Below are 24,027 nucleotides of genomic sequence, written 5' to 3'. Positions count from 1 at the left end.
GTATTTATGTTTTGTATGTCTTTAAAAATTAATAAAATTTGTTCAAAAAAAAAAGAATATATATATATATATTTGTTTTCTTAAGTTTTCGCGGGTACTTACATGTATGGCATTTGGCTTTGTTCGGGTATTTTCCCACGTCATTGTAGTTGTTCTTTTAAAGTTGTAGCAACGTTTCAGCAGAATCTCATCTGCCATCATCAGGCTTCTGTATAGTGTTAGTCTGTGAGTCAGACTTTTACAGTGGTTTCAGATTTAAATTTGGGGCAGCCTATTGCTGTGCCAGAATGGTTTTTTCTTCATCCTGATTGGTTGGGAGTCTTGGTCTGTGTTTATTGGTCTCGGAGTTCGCCAAACAACTACAGCCCTATGCAGAATCCATCAACTCACATGTAAGAAACTCATTCCAGTTCATCGAGATCATAAAGAAACAAAACTTACAACCCAGTGACCTACTAGTGAGCTTCGATGTCATATCCCTCTTCACCCAAGTGCCAATAAAAGAAGCCTTGACAGCCATCCAAAACAAATACAACCCCCCCCCAGCACATCCTAGATCTGACCAACCACTGTCTATCCAATACATACTTCACCTACAACGGACAAAAATACAAACAAATAGAAGGAGCACCCATGGGATCACCCCTCTCACCTGTCATCGCAAACCTCTACATGGAACACTTTGAAACACAAGCTCTAGAAAAATATGATCACAAACCCAAACTCTGGCTCAGATACGTAGATGACACCTTCATAATCTGGCCACACGGGAAAGAAAAACTGAACAACTTCCTCACACACCTCAACAGCCTACACCCCAAAATACAATTCACCATGGAAACAGAAGCTAACAATCAACTTCCCTTCCTAGATGTCTTGGTATACAAAAAACCCAATGGCTCCCTAGGACACACCATCTACCAGAAGAAAACACATACAAACCGCTATCTACATGCACTCTCACACCACCACCCAGCACAGATCAATTCCGTAGCTGAGACACTCATCTCCAGAACAAAATGCTTAGCTGATGAACAACACCTAAAAACCGAACTAAACACTCTCACCAACGTACTAACAGCCAATGGATTCCAAAGAAAGAAGATTACCCACCTAATCCAAAAAGAAACCCCAACCAAAATCCAAGACAGAGAACAAGAGAACGGCAAAAGCCCTCCTCCCATATATAAAAGGCACTACAGACAAAATCAGCAAGATCCTCCAAAAACACAACATTAAAACAGCATTCTGCACAAACAGAAAAATATCCACCATCCTAAGAAACCCTAAAGACAAAATCGAGTTAGAAAGCTAAGGAGTATACGAAATCCCTTGCACTGCCTGCCCCACCACATACATTGGACAAACTAACAGAAGAATAAGTGCACGCGTTGAAGAACATAAGAACTCAATCAAAAAAGAAGAACCGACCTCTTCCCTGGTCCAACACCTCAAAGCCACAGGACATGAGATTGACTTTAAAAATACCAGAACTATTGCCAAAACTAAACACTTCAACAACAGAATAATCAGAGAAGCCATAGAGATAGAAAAACGCCCACACAGCATGAATAAAAGAGATGACACCTCCCGCTTACCAGCCATTTGGAAACCCGCCCTCATGAACAGACGAGTACCTAACATGAAGAATGACACCAGACCCACACCCACGAGGGCCACACGAGATGCCACCACCACACTTCCACGTAAAAAGCAGACTCACACCCACACAGAAGATGAGACACGACCACAGACCAGAAGCCGCACTGCAGCTGCATCACTACCCACTTCAAACCCCTCTGAGCCATACATGAAGCGAACTGACCCCCACCATGAAGATGCAGCACGACCACGAACTCGAAGCCAAACAGCAAGATCACAGCTCACCAGCTCAAATCCCCCAGTAACTAAGACCAACCTGAGCACAACCAAGCCCCCACCTGAACAGAACACACCTCCAGACAATCAGAACATGGCCAACCCCCCAACCAATCAGAACACAGCCAAAACCCCAACCAATGAGAACACACCCCCACCCAATCAGAACACAACCAAGCCCCCACCCAATCAAGTCACACCCCCACTAGCAGTTAAAAGGAAGAAGCAGCTGCAAGCTCACATCACTCTGAGAAGCACAGAGTTGAAGACAGAAGCCTGAAGATGATGAATGAGACTTCATCGAAACGTTGCCTAGATACTTCCAATCTTACGCGGGAGAAAACCCGAATAATCAAAGATCCACATACAAATACCCGCGAGAACCTCAGAAAACAAATATTGCACCTCTACGGGGAGGAAACCCACCATCTGACCAGGACTTATTGTAGTTCTTTTAAAGTTGTAGCAACGTTTCAGCAGAATCTCATCTGCCATCATCAGACTTCTGTATTGTGTCCGTCTGTGGGTCAGACTTTTACAGTGGTTTCAGATTTAAATTTGGGGCAGCCTATTGCTGTGCCAGAATGGTTTTTTCTTCATCCTGATTGGTTGGGAGTCTTGGTCTGTGTTTATTGGTCTCGGAGTTTGCTGTGTTCTGCTTGATGGGTGTCTCTGATATCTTCTGTCTGTTTTTGGCTCTTTTTGTATCTTGATTGGCTGGCAGCATTGTGTTACTTTAATGGAGGTCTTTAGTGCAGCTTGGCTTCGGGTAAATGGACGGCTATCATTAGTTAGGAAGCTGGGTTTCATCTGGGTGCCTGGTTGGGGTGTGTTTGAGCTGGAGGTATCAGGGGGGATCTGTTTGTGCCCAGGTGTTTGCCTGGCTTGTGGTGTGGAGATTTTTTGTTTGTGAGTGCAGGCTTCCAAATGATTGACAGCCTGGTGGAATCATCTCTTCTGTTCATGCTTTCTGGTCTTTTTCAATCTCTATGGCTTCTCTGATGACTCTGTGGCTAGGGTTTTCCATAGTGGCCAGGGTTTTGGTGCCATTGAAGTTGATGCTATGACCTGTAGCTTCCATGTGTTGGACTAGTGAGGAAGTGTGTTCCAGCTTTTTGACTGCATTTTTGTGTTCATCCAGGCGGGTACTTATTCTTCTATTGGTCTGTCCAATGTATGTGGCCGGGCATGATGCACAGGGGACTTCGTATATGCCTTGGTTTTCCAGGTCAATTTTATCTTTGGGGTTGCTAAGGATGGCTGCTATTTTTCTGTCTGTTTTGAAGGCAGTCCTGATGTGATGTCTGTGTAGTACCTTACTAATTTTGTCTGTAGTACCTCTTATGTAGGGCAGGACAGCTGTTCCATAGGTCTGTTCATCTTCTGGGTCTCTATTATGTTTCAGTGTGTTTTTGTGGATCAAGCTGGTGATTTTGCTTTTGTGGAAGCCGTTGGCTGTCAGTACTTTAGTCAGGGTGCATAGTTCAGCCTTAATGTGTGTCTTGTCTGCCAGGCGTTTGGTTCTAGTAATTAGTGTTTTAGCCACGGAGTTTATCTGTGCTGGGTGGTGGTGGGATTGGGCGTTGAGGTAGCGGTTGGTGTGTGTTTTCTTCTGGTATATGGTGTGTCCTAGTGTGCCATCTGTTTTTTTGTAGATTAGTACATCTAGGAATGGTAGTTGTTTGTTTGTTTCTGTTTCCATGGTGAACTTGATTTTGGGGTGTGTGCTGTTTAGGTGTGATATATATATATATATATATATATATATATATATATATATATATATATATATATATATATATATATATATATATATATATTCGTTAAAAAAAGAATCTTAACCAAAAGGGACTTTCAAAAGAGTTATTTAAAAAAAAATTGAAAAAGAAAAAAATTTAAAAAAATTAAAATTAAAAAAAAATTGAAAAAGAAAAACCAGTCCAGTTTAAAAATTGAGAAGTTTTTACAAAAATCCAAGTTCCAATAAAAAGGAAAAAAAACCTTCAGGTTTAATTTGTGCTTAATCTCACCGCTTAACCACTTTTATCTTTACTTTTAAATGTTACTTTTAGTCTTTTAGGGTGTTCTCTCCAAAAAATAGTAAGTAAAAATTTATCTCACCAAACTGTCACACTTTCTTTCCAGCTTTCTTCCGTTCCAGAGCTGTCCCAGCTTCAGCAGCTTAAATGGCTGCCTGTCCGCCACGGGAAAAAAGGGCTTCTCCTGGATCTACCAGGGACTTTGCGATGTCCCTGGGATCGACAGGATATGCCCTTCTCAGTCACCATCTCTATGGGACAGTTTAGGTCCAGTGGGACCGTCCTGCAACGGAGATATCAGCGGCAATCTTGGAGCTTCAAGATTGTACGCTGTACCACTGCGATGCCAGCTCCGCCCTCCAAACAATGGTTATTTTCAATTTCAATAATATTTGGGATGTTGTTCCAGGTGTCAATCTAAATATTAAAATCTTATTTACTCTGTTGTTTCCATGATTTTATTTGTAGATCTGTACTTTCTACATAAGTGCTAGTGTAATGTCTTCCCAACTCCATCATGCTTTTTTCATAATTAGTCTGTCCAGTTCTGCCATGCCTAATTATTATAAAGTCAACTATTTGATCCCTATTTTAGCACAATAAACATTTACTATCCAAACCAATCGTCTCCATTTTTACCTTGGTGATATTTATGCCTAGTGCTTTTCCTTGGGAAGCAAAAACCTCCTCCTATTTATTTTTTAAATGTACCACTCTTAAGCCATTACCATGATCTTTCACTACCTCATTTTCCTTCAGTGTCTGTTTTTTTTTAAAATGCCCACAATAAACTTTAGTTTTCCAATGTTCTAATACTATTTCAAGCTGTTCATTTTGTTTTTATGCTATAAAGGACAATTTGCTTGCTGTAATTAAAAATAATCAGAAAAATGATATGGGGAAGAGAAATAATTAACTAGTTTGATGGGAAGAAAAGAATCTTTTCAATTCTCTATAAGAAATCTGCATGTGGATACACAGTATAGTATTCTCTAAGCAAGACTTTTCTAGCATTATGTTGGATTATCTTTTCCCTAAAAAAAGAAGCTATAGCCTCTATAGGTGACTTTCTGAAGTTGATACCCTCCAGGTATTCTGGCCTGAAATTCTGCTAATTTCCAGCCTGAATTCTGGGAGTTGTAGTCTATCCTTTTTATTTAGATCAGGCGTTCCATCCTTTAGTCCCAGGCGCATGCAGTTACAGTAAAGGTATTTCAAGAGAGGAAAAGTCTCCACCAGAGACTTTGGATTCTATTACAGGTAGTAGTCCTCAACCTACAACCTCAATTGAGCCCAAAATTTCTGTTGCTAAGCAAGACATTTGTTAAATGGATTTTACCCCATTTTATGACCTTTCTTGTCATGTAACACAGTTGTTAAGTGAATCTGGCTTCCCCATTGACTTTACTTGTCAGAAGTTTACAAAAGGGGAATCATATGACCCCGGAACACTGCAACAGTAATAAATATGAATCAGTTGCCAAGTGTCTGAATTTTGGTCACATTTATTTATTTATTTTATCAAGCGATTATAAGATAACAGGTATAAGTGTAAACATAGTTATGAATACATGAAATGGGTACATATAAGAAAAATAAAGAAACAATAGGACAGGGATGGTAGGCACATTGGTGCGCTTATGCACACCCCCTACAGGCCTCTTAGGAAAGGGGTGAGGTCAATAGTAGACAGTCTAAGGTTAAAGTTTTTGGGGTTTGGGGAAGAAACCACAGAGTCAGGTAGAGTATTCCAGACATTGACCACTCTGTTGCTGAAGTCGTATTTCCTGCAATCAAGTTTGGTGAGGTTTACCTTGAGTTTGTATCTATGGTGTGCTCTTGTATTGTTATGGTTGAAGCTGAAGTATTCATTGACAGGTAGGACATTGCAATATATAATTTTACATACTATACTTAGATCGGACCGAAGGTGGCGTAGTTCTAGGTTGTCTAGGTCTAAAATTTCAAGTCTGGTGGCATAAGGTATTCAGCAATGAGTAGAGTGGAGAACTCTTCTTGTGAAATATTTCTGTATTAATATCAGATATGTAATGCGGGTTCCAGACTGATGAGCTGTATTCAAGTATTGGTCTAGCAAATGTTTTGTATGCTCTAGTTAGTAGTGTGATATTACCAGAGAAAAAGCTATGCAGGATTAGGTTAACAACTCTTAATGCCTTTTTGGCTATTTAGTTACAGTGGGCTCTCACACTTAGATCATTAGAGATGGGTATTCCAAGGTCCTTGACCATGGGAATGCTGCAGCTAAGTGCCATTGTAATTTTGAACTGTCACTAAACAAATTGTTGTAAGTCGAACACTACCTATATTACATGGGATGGACATTCTTTTTCCCTGAAGTCAGTGGAGGAGCAGAGTTGGGATAGTTCCCAGTTGCAAATGAGATGGCCTTGATTACTTATTCATGCTTGCAGCAGGGAATCTGTGCTTACATGTTCAATGCTTCTGAACACAGTGCACAGCAAAACCTAAAATTGTGATTTACATCTTTCAGCTAAAGCGATAAATATCCTAATTTAGAACAGGGACTATCTCAAGGCTATAGCTGTGCAGTTGCAAAAAGAAAAGATAACGTATCTGAAATCTCATTAACTACCACAGTGACATGCAAACACTAAGTTGCAAGCTACTTTCAAGTAGATAAATACAGTATCCAAAAAAAACAAAGCATTTAAATAGCAATCCTCCCTGTCTTATTAGTCTCCAGATTATATTGTTTAGCCAGCTTCTACTTATTGCAGTAGAAATGTTTGCAATCTCAGGAATGTGGATAAAGGCAACCACAATTAAAGGGAAAGCAGCCTCATTACAAGATAATAGATGCAGAGGTGGATTTGGACTCCCTGCCTGGGAACTATATTATAAAGCAGCAGTCCTAACATGGATTAAAGAATGGGCCAACCTGAGAAATAAAAGAATTTTAACCCTAGAAGGGCATGATCTGGAGGCTGGAGGCGGGGTGGCATGCCTTCATGTGGAACCCTGGAAATAAGAGTTATACCCACTTTAATAGGCACGTAATCCGAAGCTCACTATTGAAAGTCTGGAAAGAGATTAAACATAAACATTATATAAAGATTCCAGGGTGGGTATCCATCATAGAGGCAGTGATCCACCCCAATGCTTTAGAAACAGGAAGAAAGATTAGATATTACGTTGTCTTAAATTCTCAAGGAGGATTAAAGACAGACCAAGAACTTAGAGAGCAAGAGATGAAAATAGAGTGGTGGCCTTATATACAACTTAAGACGAGGTATAAAAAATACATAGAAGAATTTGGAATTGAGGGAAAACCGAACCAATCAGACAAAATATTAGAGGGAATGGATGAAAAATTAATTTCTAAAATGTATAATTATCTATTAGAATTTGAAATGGTGGAAGAATTAATTAAAGGTCCAGTGAGTGCATGGGTAAGGAATGTAGGGCACAACATTAATCTGGAAGACTGGGAAAAAGTTTGGAAACAAAATTACAAAATAACAAAATTGGCTGTCTATAAAGAAAATGTGTTACTGGTGGTACCTGGCACCCTCAAGATTAGCAAATGTGTACCCAAACTTAAGTCCGACTTGCTGGAAATGTAAGCAAACAAGAGGTACCTTCTTCCACACTTGGTGGCTTTGCCCAAAAAATAAAAAATACTGGAAAAAAATTAGAATTGGGATAAAAGAAATTACAAATATCCAACTAGAACTTAAGGCCGAAATATTTTTGTTGGGAATGTTAAAAGGGGATTATGCAAAAGAAATGAAATATTTAATTCTCCATATAATTACAGCAGCAAAAATTGCATTGGCACAATGCTGGAAGGGTGACCAAATGCCGACAAATAATTTGATTATTCAGAAAGTTCTTGACTGAGCTGAAATAGACCTACTTACACAAAAACTTAGGGATAAGGAAGATTCAATACATAGTACAGCTTGGGAAAAATGGTGTAAGTGGATTAAAGATTAAAAAAACAGGGAATTAAAAGATAAGAATTTGAAAAATGAAGTGGTTAGATTAGGAGCATGTAACAAAAACAGGAACTGAATATTAGTAAAATTGTTTTCAATAAAAGATCACACCGTCTTAGTTGATTAGAAATGTATACGTTTTATTTTTATGTTTATTTGTTATGTAATTGTATATTTATTTCATTTGTAATGAAAGGTTGTATTCTATGTATTGTACATATTTTTCTTTTTAATCTTAAGTTTATTTTTAATTAATAAAAAAAAATAAAGAGAAAGCAGCCCAATAAGAAGGATTTCCTCTAAACAAGCTAAAATTGGATTTGAGGGAACTAACACCATACTGTGAAGATTTAATTAAATGTTAATTCTTTGGCATGAGTTCAAGGGTAAATACTCTGGAGCATGAAAAATTAAAGGACTTTCTTTAATGAATTTTGAGCTTGATATATACTCTGACTGAAAATGTCACATGAATGTACTTTTACAGTGAGAGTTGGCAGGTCAAGCCTTCCCCAAAAAAATGTAGCAATAGAAATAGGAAAAATCTCCATGAAACTGTATTAAACACATTTAAAATAAAATATATTCTAATTGCAGCAGAGGCCATCTATATACATTCTATTTCTTCAAGTCCACCAAGGAAGTGTCAAGTGATAAGGATGCTTGAAAATTTGGGAAAGTCCAAATTTTTGCCCCCAATTTAGCAGCTCTTAAGTTCAACTGCATCTTTGAACATGGCTTGTTCTAGACATTTTATATTTTGTCCCAGGTTATCATTCATTCATTTTATTTTACACTGCTGCACCAATCAGGATTCATGACGGTTTATAGGCACTCAATAAGGCATACAAACAATTAAAATGTATGTGAGAAGCCTCATTAAAATCAAATTGTAACCAGTGTAGAACAACAATAACTGGATGGCAATGGAACTTAAGAGGTTAATTTAAAATTTAAAATGGAAAAAATTAACTCGTCACCAAATGCAGAACAGAAGAAGATAAGGATGATTTGGCACAGAATCTGGCTAATAGCACATAGTCTTGCATTGTATTGACTTGTTTGGTTAGGGAAAAACTGACATCACATAATTACAATACTATTATGTACTTTATTTCAAGCATAATTGTATCTAATGTGTGGATACTTTATATGGCCCTGTGCTTGTCTGTATCATAACTAAATAGGCATTCAGTCCAAAATAGCTGCTTTTAATTTATATTAAAAGTACACCTTAAACAGTTGTATAACAATCTCAGTAGAATCCTAGATTGGGAATTTTTAAAAAATCAAAGAAAAAGACAATGATAACAGATATCCCATGATAAGAAAACCACAAAGATGAGTCACCAAGAGTTGAGCTTGACTTAAAGAGGACTTTACCCTACTGTCAGTCTCAAGGGCTGTCAGTCTCAAGGTCCACATAATAACAATGGATGGTAAAAGTATACTTTGCTCAAGGCAATCTAGTGGCAAAAGAATCTTTCAGCCAGAACAGTTTACACTGTTCCCAGCTTTCAGCTGCACAGCAGGAAGATTGCATTAATTTGTACCCAGTTAATCTTGCACATCACTATGGTTCTGGTTGGAGTAAAGACCATGGCATTTGAAAATATTTCCTGCATTGGGCTAATTGGCAACATGGCTTCTGGGGTTTGAGAGCTGTATAAAAGTATGGCCCCTTTTTCTAAGAAAAGTAGTACAAAGGCAAAACAAACATTAATGAACCAGACCATTACTAGAATCTATCCAACTTTGTCAAAGGCTTGAGAATTAATTGCTCAAACTGTGCAATTTCACTGCTTGAGCCAAGAAATACACCAGATCCAAGGTAGCAGCATTATGTGAGTCCTAATCAAAGTCAAGCTGGGCTTGGCTCTTCTTTAATTATTGTCTAAGCTAAAAAAACTGAAGGAGATGTATTGTCCTTTCAAAACCCAAGCCCAAATCTAGGATTTGTTAAACACCATTTTTATCTTATGTGCCTTTTCTTCCTCGAAACTGAGACAGCACATGCCTTCATCCATTAAGATCCAGGATCTTCCAAGATCAATCCCTTTCTGCCAGTTCAGGCCAGTTTCTGGCTTTGAAATCTTGCGTTGTTTGGCAAATTCAAGACATGCCATGCACAAAATGGATGAAGTACACAAAACTGGATCAGGTAAAGCTTTTTTTTCTGGTAGGGTGATGAATTGTTGCTAAGATTTATTTGTTTGATATTCTGCATTTCAGCTATTGGGAGGCAAAGCAACTATATCTGAAAAAAGGAGGTTAGTATCAGGAATTTCCATGGGTCAATAATATAAATATTAATTTTGGTATGTGGGAATGAGAATGAGAATGCTCAGGGACATGTTTAGGATGTGAGAATTCCCACTCCTGCCTAAATGGCTATCATAGCTCCTTCAGAAATATTTCTTTTTTCCAACAACTGTTTACTTTATATCACTCATTATCATGGATGGTAATAATACAGTGACAAGCACTTCTTCAGCATCCTTCCTCATTCTTGCAATTGATTTCCTTAAATCTTGCAGTTAATAGAAAAACAGATGCAAATAAAGATTTATGTGATAGGATCTGGGTATCTAGGGGCAAATCTCCAAATTGGTGCTGGGAATCTTGGTCTTAAGGCAGAATAGAGAGTTCATGCTCACTCAGCCCCAGATCCCATCCCTAACAACCAGATTTTTGTGAAAAAGTGGCTTTATCATTTTTATTAAAATTCTTATTAAAATATTTTACTGAAACATTTTAACAGTATTAAAGATAATACAAAGTAAGTTTAAAAGAAACAAAAGAAATAGACAAAAAAATAGAAGGGATAAGTAGAAGTGAGGAAAGATAAAAATTGGAAAAGATATTTAAGGAAGTGACATTGATCATCTTTCCAATTGTTACAAACTTAATATATTCCTCCCACTTTGAAATTAAATTACATAGATCACTTCTTCCCATACCCAGCCATTTTCAAGTGGCAAATCCAGAAGTCATTAACTAATTTCTATCCATTTTCAACAAAAAGTCCAGAAAGGGTTTTCAATATTGTAAAAGTACTATATCTATTCCTGATCAAACAGCCAATTTGTATTATTTCTTTTATACATTGTTCTAGCATTATTAATCCCTAACTTGAATTAAAATGTAATTGTAGAACTTGCTATTCATCCATGTCTTCTTCCTCCCATTCTAATTTTTTAAAGGTTCCAAAGTGCTCCTATTACTGTTTCCACCAAGTGAAAACCTTTGGTCTGAAACATGATGTTTTTATTTTGTAAGCCCAGTAATAGTCTATTATCTACATTATTTTTGCTCTTGACTTAATATTTGTATTTTATCCCTGGTATTTCTGTTTTGTTTTCCAAAATCCCTGAGTTATATTTGCTTCAACTTTCCACTCAGTTATCCTGCAAATTATTCAAATTTTTAGTCTCTTCTTCCATCTTTTCTTTTGTCTCTTTGTGTTGCATTCACAAAAGCAGTTATTGATGCTGTTATTGTAGCTGTAACATTCTTTCCCAATTCCTCAAAGATCTTTTCTAATAACTCAAGTGTAATCCTTTTTCTATCATTTCTATAAGTTTTATTACTTTTCTAATAACAGCCATGTCAATAGACAAAGAAGAAATAAAAGTAAAAGAAGGGCTTATTTTTTATTTCCCCCCCTGCTTTTTCTGGATCATCAAGTCTTTAGTTCCATTCAACATTTTGTAGTTCTGCATTCAGATGGTCTTTAACAACTTTCCTTTATCTTTTGTTTTGCAGAGCTAACCAATCATTTCCATTTAATCCCATGGAAATATAGATTACTTATTTGTTTCAAAAATTATTTAAAGTCAATAATTTTAAATTCAACCATCCCATCAGTTGATTTTAAAATTTCTTTGTTTAAACCAGAGATCTCCAAACTTGGCAACTTTAAGACTTGTGGACTTCAACTCCCAGAATTCTGGGAGTTGAAGTCCACAAGTCTTAAAGTTGCCAAGTTTGGGGACCCTTGGTTTAAACCTTTGGTAATTTTTTGCCGTTAATTATTTTTAAATCCTTTAAATTGGTTCATCCTTAATCTGGGGTGAAGGATCACTCACTGGGTGGCTTGATTGCTCTGCTCCTCTGAAGATCTCTTTAACTTTAGGATAATTGTCTTCCAAATTTATTTTAAAAGTGTGGGGGGGGGGTTGTTTGTGAAACCAATGTTTTTATGCAGGTTGTGAGTTTGCTATCTCTTACATGGTGGCAGCTGCTGCTGGTCAGACTCAAAGAATGCCTGCAAAATCTCTTTAGATCTTGTGGGTATATAAGAAACAGACTTTTGAAACAAAATGGGCAATCTCCTAGATTTTCCTTGTCTAGAGATGCACCAGTGGCTTTCTTTGTCATGTTATCTCTGCTGTTTACGGAGGCACAGAGCCCACAATTTCCCCCCTACACAGAAGCTGCTTTGCAATTTAATTCTATAAAGAATCTCTAACTTCAGCCCACAGCCACCAAGGATCAAAAAATTGGGTTCTGATTAACTTACAGCATTGCACAATACCAAAAAGAAATAAACTTCAATAGTGGAGCTCATATCTTAGACAACAGAGGATGAATATGACTCTATTATTCTATCATTTCTGTTGTTCTTATTACTACTACTACTAATAATAATTTGTACATTCTTCTCCTTCTTAGGTAGCCCAGGATATTATTTTGCCTTTCTGTCTTACAACAACATGCCAGTAGAGATGTCCCTGCATCTCAGAACATTTCACACTATAATGCTAATGCTTACAAGTGGCTGGCTGTAGGACCCTGGCAAAACCCAACCAAAAAGAGCTAGAGGGTCGCCTGAGGGAGGTCCTAACAAAATTCAAGAATGCGGGGCTAAAGGTTAAAAAAGAAAAATGCCAATTACACACCGAAAGGGTCGAGTTCCTGGGGTACCTCCTAGATCGGCACGGAATTCACCCAACCGAGGAAAAAATCAGAGCAATCAAGGAAGCCCCCAAGCCGAAGAATAAAACGGAGCTACAGGCATTTCTAGGACTGCTTAATTTTTACAATGTTTTCCTGCCCCAGAAGGCGACCGCGGCGGAGCCTTTGCATAGGCTCCTGGACAAGGCGGCTCTGTGGACTTGGGGGAAACGCGAGGAAGCCGCCTTCAACAAGACCAAGGACCTGCTCACTTCGGATGCCATCCTCATCCAATACAACGAGACCCTACCGCTAGCTGTCACATGCGACGCATCATCTTTTGGCGTTGGCGCCGTTCTCAGCCACACTCTCCCCGACGGAAAGGAAGCACCCATCGCCTTCTTCTCACGAACCCTCACCAAACCGGAAAGGAACTACAGTCAGCTGGACAAAGAGGCCCTGGCCATCGTTGCTGCTGTCAAAAGGTTCCACGAATACATCTACGGCCGAACTTTCACCATCATCACCGACCATAAGCCGCTGCTGGGAATCCTGGCAGGGAACAGGGCCACCCCGAACATTCTATCCCCTAGAATGACAAGGTGGTCCGAATTCCTTGCAGCCTACAGTTACTGGCTCACACACCGACCCGGTAAGACAATCTCCCACGCAGACGCCCTGAGCCGCACGCCGCTACCAGACTTCGACACCGACCCAGCACCCACGATGACCACACTCAGCATAGAGACTCTGCCCGATCTACCCATAACCGCGTCAGACATTGCCCGTGAGACTAATAAAGACAAACGTCTGGCGCGGGTATTGCATTGGGTAGAGAAGGGGTGGCCCGAAAAAGACAACAACGAGACCTTCAGGACATTCCGGAACCGACAAACGGAACTGTCATTGCAAAAAGGGTGTTTACTTTGGGGGGACCGGGTTGTTATTCCGGAAAAATTACAGGGAAAAGTCTTGGAATTGTTGCATGAGGGGCACCCGGGCATCGTTAGGACAAAGGCCTTGGCCAGAAGTTACGCCTGGTGGCCAGGGATGGACAAACAAATCGAGGCCTGGGTGGCAGCGTGCAACAGATGCCAGGAAACCAGACCCAGCCCTCCCGCCGCCCCAATCCTGGAATGGGAAACCCCTAGGGGACCATGGTCCAGGATCCACATAGATTTTGCTGGGCCCACAAAAGGACACACCTTCCTCATCACGGTGACGCTTACTCCAACTGGTTGGAGGTAAGCAACATGAGAACTACCACCACGGAGGCCGTCACCAAAGAACTCAGCAAACTATTTGCAACCCACGGCCTCCCAGATGTCCTCGTATCCGACAACGGGCCCCAATTTACCTCGCTGGAATTCAAAAAATTCCTAGCGGAACGGGGGATACGACACGCGTTGACAGCGCCGGCACATCCGGCGGCGAACGGGAGGGCGGAACGGATGGTTCAATTTACAAAAAAAACCATCCAAAAAATAGAAAACGGGGAAATCCAAGAAAAAATAAACAAAATGCTCTTTATACAACACATAACCCCGAATACAACAACCAATAAAAGCCCGGCAGAACTATTGATGGGGAGGAAATTAAGATCCCCACTCGACAGACTGCACCCCGCATACAACCCGGAAAACCCCCCAAACTCCTCAAGCAGAGACCGAACCTTTAAAACAGGCGACGCGGTATATGCGAAAAACCTCACCGGAGACCCACTCTGGGTACCAGCAACCATAACCCAAGTGACAGGTCCCCGCTCGTACCGCCTACAGACAACCGACGGACGAGCATGGAAACGACGTATCGACCAACTAAGGTCTAGAATAGCCACGGGAAACACAACCGACACGCAAGCAGAAACAAACACAGAAGGGAACCCCCCCAACACAAACCAAGAGGGGAGGGGAGGCCCAAAGAACCAAACACCACTAGAAAGAAACCAGGAATACTCACCGGCAAACAGCCAACTCGACACCTCACCAGGGAGAAGCAGCCAGGCCAGCTCAACCAGCCCGGAAAGGCCAGGCGGGAGCGGCGACCGCAACTCAACCAGCCCGGGTAGACCGGGAGGGAGCTGCGACGAAAGGCCCGGCTCAGACTTCCAGACGGTTCCATCAACAGGACGAGGAGCAACACAGAACCCGACCGAACTGGCCGGGAGCCAAGCACCAACTAACCTGCGCAGGTCAAGTAGACAAGTGCGTAGCCCCGCCTACTTACGGGACTATGTTACGTAAGACCAGACCAAGAGGGGAGGGGTGTTCTGTACGGTCATTACCATTCTTGTAGAACCGCACAGCAATTGGTCAAGACGCACGGCGAGCTGATTGGTCGAGCGAGCCGCGCTAATTGGTCCGCCGCGAATCTCCCGCAATTGGTGGAAACTAATCGCGGGAGATTCAAAGCAGTGCCATTGGCCGCGGCCGCCGCGGCCAAGGAATAAAAGCCGCCGCTTTTCCTTACAGAATCCGAGCCTATCTCGGGACCAATAAATGAGCTGAACTAAGTCACCGACTCCGAGTCTCTTTCCCTGCGCCGGACACAACACACTCCTTGGAAGATCTCTGATGTAGTTTTGAGCAAGGCAAAGCATTACTGTACATAGCTTCAGTGAAAACTTTTATATTGCAGAGAAGCTGTACCTCTCCAAGCTGTACCTCTCCATAATCACATTCTTTTACTCTCTCAGGTGTCTAGTTTATTTGAGATTAGTCTTCTGTCTAGTTTTGAGATTAGTCTTCTGTTCAAAGGCACAGAAGCCCAATTATAAGAATAGCAGCAGCCCTCTTGATCTCACTGCTATCAGAGCTCACTGATGTTCAGTGGAAATTCACAAACTTCAGTGTGATTCTATAAAGGACTGCAGCTTTAGAATCAAAAGTTTGAGCCAGAGTGAGCCTCCCTGTATATTATATCTCTACAATTAGAGGCCTACAACTCCCTTTCAGATCACTTCCTAGCTCAGTAAGCTGTATTGCTAGCTCAGTAAGATGTACTGTATCCTGAGAAGATTACAAAGTCCTTGACAGCTGGGTTAATGCATTTTTTATTTGATGAATGAATAGTGTCAGTTAATATTGAAACACTATTCAGTAGCATTGGACAAATACAATAACTGGAAAAGAGTAATGAAACTAGTTTTGGAAAAATGAAAAGTAGGAGAAATATCATTAATAGGAATACTGCAGAGAGTGCATTATTGTCATTCTAGTGAGTCAGACCTGACAATATAGAGAGAGAAAAAAGCACCGGGTTAGGGTTCTTGTGCCTATGATGGGAATAGCCACCATTTCGTATTTGTATGGTTTATTTGCCTATTAACAAGAGTATTGTTAGTTGCACAGTAGTCTCTATTACAAAAAGAATGTATCCTTCATTTGCAGAAAATCCTCCAATGTGTATCACTGGAACGAGTTCCTGGCTCTTGTCTCGTTATTGTATTCTGATAGGGTAATGCTTTCATATTGGACAGGTGGTGTTCCCTCTGCATATTGGAGAGACCAATGAGTATTGTATTGTATTGCACATAGACTGGATAATGTGAAGGTCATTATCAACATAGAGTATACATGGTATTAAGTAGTTGAAAGTGACAATCCTATGAAGACTGGGAGTATATATGTTATGTTAGCTTTTAAATGGTACTGTCTTGCTTTTTTCTTTGCTGGGAAGTGTGTGTGTGTGTGTTTGTGCATAGGAACCCTAGCTATGTGATCTAGACATGGTGTTAATGGCTATCTGAATCAATCAAACACAACAAATTGAGGCAATGAACAGCATGGGCGCACAATATCCATACTCTGGACATATGTAGGCAGATGGTCTAGAAAAAACAGCTAGCTTGGCAAAGCTGAGAGACATAGAAGAATGGGAAGACCAGGGATAACACAGATGGATGAGATCAAGGAGATTATAGAATGTAATTGCTGTTGATTGTTACTAGGGATAGGCTGAGATGGAAAGCATTTCTCTATACAAATGAAGATGTTTGAATGGCTCCTATCGAACTATCACTGTTAACAAAATCACAGGAATGCTCTGTTAATTTTGTACAAATGCTAATATATGTGCTTATGTATTGGAAAAGAGTAGGCAGCATAAAAAACATTAAAAAAATAAGATTCCCCCCCCCCCTTTGCCAACAACCTCAATCAAATTCTGAACATTACATCAAAATACCTCTGAAAAGCTTGGCTGGCTGATGCAGAATATCACTACCTGACCAGGATATAAATAATCTGCCTTCTCCTTTAGAAAAATCAAAATAGTGCAGGCAATAGTATTCCTTGTGACACTCTATTGAAGTGAAAGTTTGAAGAAGCAGGATAGAATATTGATACTTTTGAATTTTGGCATTGGAGAAGACTCCTGGGAATACCGTGTTTCTCACAAAATAAGGCCGGGCCTTAATTTTCAATCGGCCGGAAGAAGCGGCCTCAGGGCGAGTGCCCACACACACTCCCCTCGCCGCAAGGCCGCTTCTATTGGCCAATGAAAGCTCCCCGAAGGCACAGTCCCCAGCCACTTCGGGGCGAGGCGTGGCTGCCCGTGTCCCCTCGCCATTAGGCAGTGTCTTTCGAGTGATGGAAGCTCCCCAAGGGCAGTCACCAGCTACTTCGATCGGCCAGTAGAAGCGACCTCGGGACGAGTGCACATGCACACTCCCCTCACCCCGAGGCCACTTCTACCAGCCGATTGAAGTGGCTGGTGACTGCCCTTGGGGAGGTTCCATCGCCCAAAAGACACTGCCTAATGGTGAGGGGACACGGGCAGCCATGCCTCGCCCTAAAGCAGCTGGGGACTCTGCCTTCGGGGAGCTTTCGTTGGCAGATAGAAATGGCCTCGTGGAGTGGGGATTGTGCGTGGGCGCTTGCCCCAAGGCCACTTCTACCGGCCGATCAAAGCAGCTGGTGACTCTGCCTTCGGGGAGCTTCTATCGGCTGATGTTCTATCGGTAGTAAATCAGGGTATTCTAGCCTAGGATACCTGCAGGGCACTCCTAAAGGCAATTTTTCTCCCCACCCACCCCGTCCTTCCCCCCCATTTCTCTTCACCTCGTGTAGTTCTAACGAACGATGTGAGAAATGGCAGGGAAACACATGGTTTAAATAGGCCTAAATTTTGCGGGTGGGGCTTAATTTCACCTCATGCGTAGAAATCATGCTGGGCCTTCCTATTGGTGGAGGCCGTATTGTTGGAGAAACACGGTAGTATAGACAGCCAAGGAAACAAATGAGGGGAACATTGAACAAATCAACATAGAGTTCTCACTCAGTGTACAAATGACCAGGCTCCAATTATCCAACTTCAAATATGTGTGAAGACCTGTCTCTCTGGAGGAGGTTCTAATGCTGGCAAAGGTGGAAGGAAAGGGAAGAGAACGAGCAATAACAAGGTGGATGGACTCAATTACAGTGCAATGGAGAAAAATATCTCGGTATAGTTGCTAAGAGTCCACATTGAGCCATGATGGTGCAGTTGTTAGAATGCAGTATTGTAGGCTAAATCTATCCACAGCCAGGAGTTCCATCCTGACTGGCTCAAGGTTGACTCAGCCTTCCATCTTTCTGAGTTGGTAAAACAAGGACCCAGATTGTTGAGGGCAATATGCTGACTCTGTAAACCACTTAGAGAGGGATGTAAAGCAGGGTGAAGTGCTATATAAGTGTAAATGCTATTGTTATTGATTTGATAGAACATTATCAACCAATCAACGCTTCTGTAGAGATTTACTATAAAGAAAAGAAAATATTGCTTGTACTGAGCAAATAGCAAAAGTATTTTGATAAAAAAGACTTTACCCCCTTGTAAGCAGGGGTAGAATTCTACCGATTCAGACCGGTTCTATAGAACTGGTTGCTATGATTCTATGTGGTTTGGAGAACCGGCAAATCATGACCCTGGCTGGCTCTGCCCTCTCCACCCTCCCCTCCCCGCCCAGTCAGTCCTTATCATGCATGTGCGACATTGCATGCATGCCCAACATCACTGACTGCATTCTCCCCTGCCCAGTCACTCCTTAAGGTATTTCTTTTTCCCCCCTCCCAACAATCAGCTATTTCGATGATCAGCTGTGCTGGGATTCCCTCACTGTCTTACTGCTTCACTCAGGAGGTTTCTCTGAAGCCCAGGAGGCAAAAAGAAATGCGTGGGGAGGGTGCTGCCCGCCCCCCTGTGCTGTTTTTTGCCTTCCTGGGCCCCAGGGAAGCCCTCTGGGAGCAAAAACGCCCCCCCTCCAGGAGGCTTGCCTGAGGCCCGGGAAGGCAAAAAAAACAAACAAAAAACAAAACAAAAAAACAGGCGGATGGGTGTGCTGCAAAAAAAGAAGCCACGCCCACTCAGAGACCTAGCCACAGCCACCTAGCCATGCCCACAGAACCGGTTATTAAAAAATTTGAATCCCACCTCTGCTCGTGAGTAACAATAATTTACATAAATGACACATACATTAGCAATTTCATTATTATCAAAAGCAATATTGTCTGAAGACGATAAACTAATCTGGCTACACTCTTTATTCCTGCTGCCTGACATTATATGAGCAATTTATTCTTTTTAAACCAAACATTTTGTCCTTACCTTCTTCATCTGTAGCTGGTACAAATTCCCTGGGATTATCTGTAGTTTGAACAGATCTCAAGAGTGATGGACAGATAATTTCTCCATTAGAACCTGTCAGAAGGATATTGAGTGAAGTGCTTTTATGGCTTTCTTGAAAATAAGAAGAAAGGGGTTGAGAGAAAGAGGAATAATATTATATCAATGGAAATAGATTCTCTGGATAAAGAGAAAACCTAAGATTTAACCAGTATTGGAAATTCACAACATTTAAATTCTAAATATTTCTCTATAGCTTACTGTTTCTTCTAAACAAACCCTTACAGGTAGTCCTTGACTTACAACCATAATTGCTAACAAGGCAGTTAAGTGAGTTGCACCCAATTTTCTCCTTTTTTTGCCATGGTTGTTCCACAGTTCACTGCAGTTGTTAAACGAATCATGCAGTTATTAGGTGAATCCTGCTTCCCCCATTGACTTGTCTGAACTTGCAAATGATGATCATATAATCCCAGCATATCATAAATACATGCCAGGGGCCAAGAACCCAAATTTTGATCATGTGACTGTGTGAATGATGTAATGGTTATATGTGCGAGGACTGGTTATAAGTCATATTTTTCAGGGCTGTTGTAACTTCAAATGGTCACTAAATGAATAGTTATAAGTCGAGGAGTATGTGATGCCCCCGTTGGAGTCTGAATCCGAGGAGAAGGATGAACAGCTGACAGGGAGCAGGAAAGGCTCCGTTGTCTGTAGAGGAAACTGGGGAAGGACAAAGTCAGGCTGGGCAGAGCAGGGAGAGGTAGAACAAGGGAGAGGGGGTTCAGAGGAAGACCAAGGCCTACCCCCTCTTCGTCCTAGGGCACGCAGGGAAGAACAGAGAAGAGAGCAACGTGGGTTGCATGGCTTACGAGGGAGGAAAGGGCCCTGATTCTCTTCACAAGGCATACCTGGGAAGGGAGTTTAAAGGAGAGGTAGTTTGGGAGGGCGTTTGTTGGAAACAAACATTGAGTTTATCTCATATTGGCTGCTGTTATGAGTTCCTGGCATCCTCCCAACTGGTTTGATTTACTGCCCTGTTACTTCACTTCTGGAACTCCTTATCTTGCCCTGCAGACCTTATCTTCTCTTGCTGAATTTATAGTTTAAAGTTTTCTGTTTATAACCTTTTGGGCTGGAATATCTGTAGTCAAAGGCTGTTGCTGGTTCCTGGGAGAGTTTTTCTTCAGATCGGAAGGGAACCGGAACATAGAAGCAAAGTTGGAGCTAATAAAGAGACCCCTACTTATTATTCTGGCTGTGTTGCCTTTATGCCACGCCCCAGGTCATCACAGATTATCTCTATTTTAGTGATTATATTCATGACTATCTGCAGACTTCATATCTGTAAATTTGCAAGTTTGACATATAATTTAAGAAAACTCAGCTATTTATATCATATTTTTTGGAGTATAAGACACACTTTTTCCACCCACAAAACTGGGTGGAAATATCTGTGCTCTTATACAGTGAATGTTGCCGAAGTCCCACTCACCTGCCAGTCACCACCCTTTCGCGTTTGCCTCCTGGCAATTTGCCTCCTTGCAGCAAACAGCAAACAGCCAGTTTCAGCTTCAGCACAGCCTGATTAGCATAAGCAGTTGATTGTCAGTTGGATCGGCCTTCCCATGATCAGCTGTTTCAAGATGCAGGGATTGCCATTGCCTATTACTGCCTCCATGCCCCCATTTTTGGCCTCCACATCTCATTTTTGGCCTCCACACCCCTCTTTTCAGCCTCTGTGACCCCCATTTTCTGCCCATTCCAATCTCCACCACCTGGAATAGGCCAAAAACAGGCTGAAAATGGTATGCGGAGGCCGAAAATGGGGCATGTGGAGGTGGCAATAGGCTATGGCAATCCCTGCAGCCTGAAACAACTGATCATGGAGAGGCCGCTCCAACCGACAGTCAGCTGCTTCTGCTAATCAGGCTGTGCTGAAACTGAAACAGGCTGTTTGCTGAAAAGAGGTAAATTGCTGGGAAGCAGAGGCAGATTTTTTTTTCTTGTTCACCTCTCCAGGTGCTAGGTGCGTCTTATACTTTGGAGCATCTTATACTCTGAAAAATACGGGTATAATCTTTAGAAAATGGAACCATTGAACAAAAACTGTTTAAAATAGAGCAATTCTAATTAATGGCCATTTAAGTTCATGCTATTGTTAACTAAAATTTATCTGACCTATTTGTTCCGTGTTGTCAATTCCAATGGACACTTTTCTCTTTCTTTTCTTCCCATCATTCAGTGCAAACTTGCCTGGATTTATTAGGGGTAGATAAAAAGTATCTTGGGAAGCCCTTAGGAGGCTGTCATTGATAGTTTGCTTCTGCTTGTTTCTATGATTGGTGTCTAAAACAAGATCATTTGGCAAAAGAGCCGACTGCTTATTATAGACATCCGTCTCAAATTTGACTTCTTTAAAACAAGTTCCTGCAAAGTAAGGGAACAGATCATTGTAGTTGTTGATCCACAATCAAAATATTAACATATCCAAATTAAAACTAACATGTTAAAAGTTTATGATTAATGTATAATCACATATAATGCAATTATTTATATGTCTACTCAGAAATAAACTGAATTCAGGTAAATATACATGTAACAATGGCCTTGATATCTACCTTGCAGAAAGTGTGGAAACTTTAGACTTATAATGCTGACAATGAAAAACGCAATGCACTCTGTAATAGGTATCATTAAATTTTAGCTCATTTGCAATTGTTTAATGTTATTGTAGTAATGCATAAACTAAGCTAAAAGGAGGCCTAAAAGTAAACTTGTAATAAAATGGAAAACATCATCCATTTTGCATAATATTGACTAAATAACAGTGAAATTGATATTTACCCCCAAAGAAATGTGCAAATCCTTATACAAAAAGAATAAGAGTTGAACTAGTATAACAGTACACCATATATATCTCTGAGCTTGCAAGGTTAATCTAGATAGTTGTACCACAACTAACTGTAATGATCTACTAGATATTGACTTTACAGAAGATAACGTAGAAAAGGCATTACGTAATCTAAAACCATCCCTATTTATTGGCCCCGAAGGATTATGTGCATACTTCTTTAAAAAGCTTTCCTCTGCCATAGCAGATCCCCTAAGCATTATATATATATATCATTCAGAACCAGCTCCTTACCGAACCTATGGTCCTTAGCTACAGTCATCCCTATCTTCAAAAAAGGTGACCCCAGCCTGGTTGAAAACTACAGACCAATCTCACTGTGTTGTGTCACATGCAAAGTCATGGAATCAATCATTAACCAATTCATCACCCTCCACTTAGAGTCAAACAACCTACTCTCCAAAAAACAATTTGGTTTCAGGAAAAAATTGTCCTGCAACCTACAACTCCTACACTGCAAAAACATATGGACTACTCTACTCGACCAGGGTAAAGCAATAGACACAATTTACATAGACACAAAATTATCTGCTACAATGTCCTACCAGTCAATGACTACTTCAGCTTCAACCGCAACAATACAAGAGCACACCACAGATACAAACTCAATGTCAACTGCTCCAAACTTGATTGCAGAAAGTACGACTTCAGCAACAGAGTGGTCAATGCCTGGAATGCACTACCTGACTCTGTAGTTACATCCTCAAACCCTTTAACCTCAAACTATCCACTATTGACCTCACCCCATTCCTAAGAGGTCTGTAAGGGGCATGCATAAGTGCACCATCATGTCTCCTGTCCCTGTCCTATTGTCCCCATTTAATTGTACCTATTTTCTGTATTCTTACTCATGTTTATACTTATACCTATTATTTTGTAAGAGATTGACAAATCAAATAAATAAAAGAAAATAAATAAAAGAACTGGCTTGAACATTATGCACATTCTTGGAGTAAGTCTGGACTTTAGCTTTGTTTGAAATATGCTGGCCCAAATAGATACGAATTTACATATATTGTGTGTCTGTAAAATTAAGAGAAAGGGAATGTACTCGATCTGGACAAAGGTAAATTGATATTGTGGAACTGACTTGATAAATGTGTGCAGTGCAGGGTAGTAAAGATTCAGTTTAAGTATGAACGAAGGATTGAAACTGTATCAGAAGCTATGAATGGGAGATTATAGGTTGTTTTAGAGACACACTTTCCTATATACCTTTGATGTGGGAAAATAAAAATTCATTGATTGTGGTAGTTCCATATTATAATCCAGTGAATTATGATAATGACAATTTTGGGGATTGTACAAGATTTTGAATAAATGTAAGTTAATGGAATAAATTATTAGGTCATGAATATCTATGCTCCTGAGATCACTTTGATGGCTAGAAGTGAGGAAAACTTTAAAAACTCTCTTGCTGAAGAGGCTGGTCTGCTGCTCAATAGTAAAGAAAACAAGCTAGTTAAGATTATGTCAACAGGCAATGCCAATCCAGAAAATCAAAGACATTCTTGGGAAAGGCAGATTAAGATTGTTTTCTTTAAGATATGTGAAAAAGAGAGCAAGTAGTGATGAGGAACTGGAAGATAAAAATAGAGAGACCCACAAGATAAAGCTAGAGAAAGATGTGTTTGGAGTTTGGCAAGTGTGCTGGTGGGAGCAGGACCCTTTGAAATGAGCTGACAGACTGCCTTGGATATATGCATCGTGT

At 40.6% G+C, this 24,027-nt stretch overlaps 1 protein-coding gene across 2 annotated transcripts in view; it reads right to left on the bottom strand.

Moving 5' to 3' along the window:
- The window catches only part of KIAA2012 (KIAA2012 ortholog), a 140,390-nt gene that overhangs the window by 83,449 nt on the left and 32,914 nt on the right, over positions 1 to 24,027 (bottom strand). Inside the window, exons 10-11 of one of the 2 annotated variants that reach the window (XM_087949790.1) lie at positions 21,584 to 21,832; positions 19,382 to 19,513 (exon numbers count right to left, since the gene is read on the bottom strand). In XM_087949790.1, coding sequence (XP_087805916.1) covers positions 19,382 to 19,513; positions 21,584 to 21,832 — 381 coding nt within the window. The remainder of the gene's footprint in view (positions 1 to 19,381; positions 19,514 to 21,583; positions 21,833 to 24,027) is intronic. The other variant, XM_087949797.1, reaches the window with a different exon arrangement.

This window comes from Notechis scutatus, chromosome 1 (assembly GCF_049901735.1).
Source record: "Notechis scutatus isolate UNSWTSFEM ecotype Mainland chromosome 1, rNotScu1.2, whole genome shotgun sequence".
Taxonomy (NCBI): domain Eukaryota; kingdom Metazoa; phylum Chordata; class Lepidosauria; order Squamata; family Elapidae; genus Notechis; species Notechis scutatus.
This window is presented reverse-complemented; position numbering and strand designations above follow the sequence as displayed.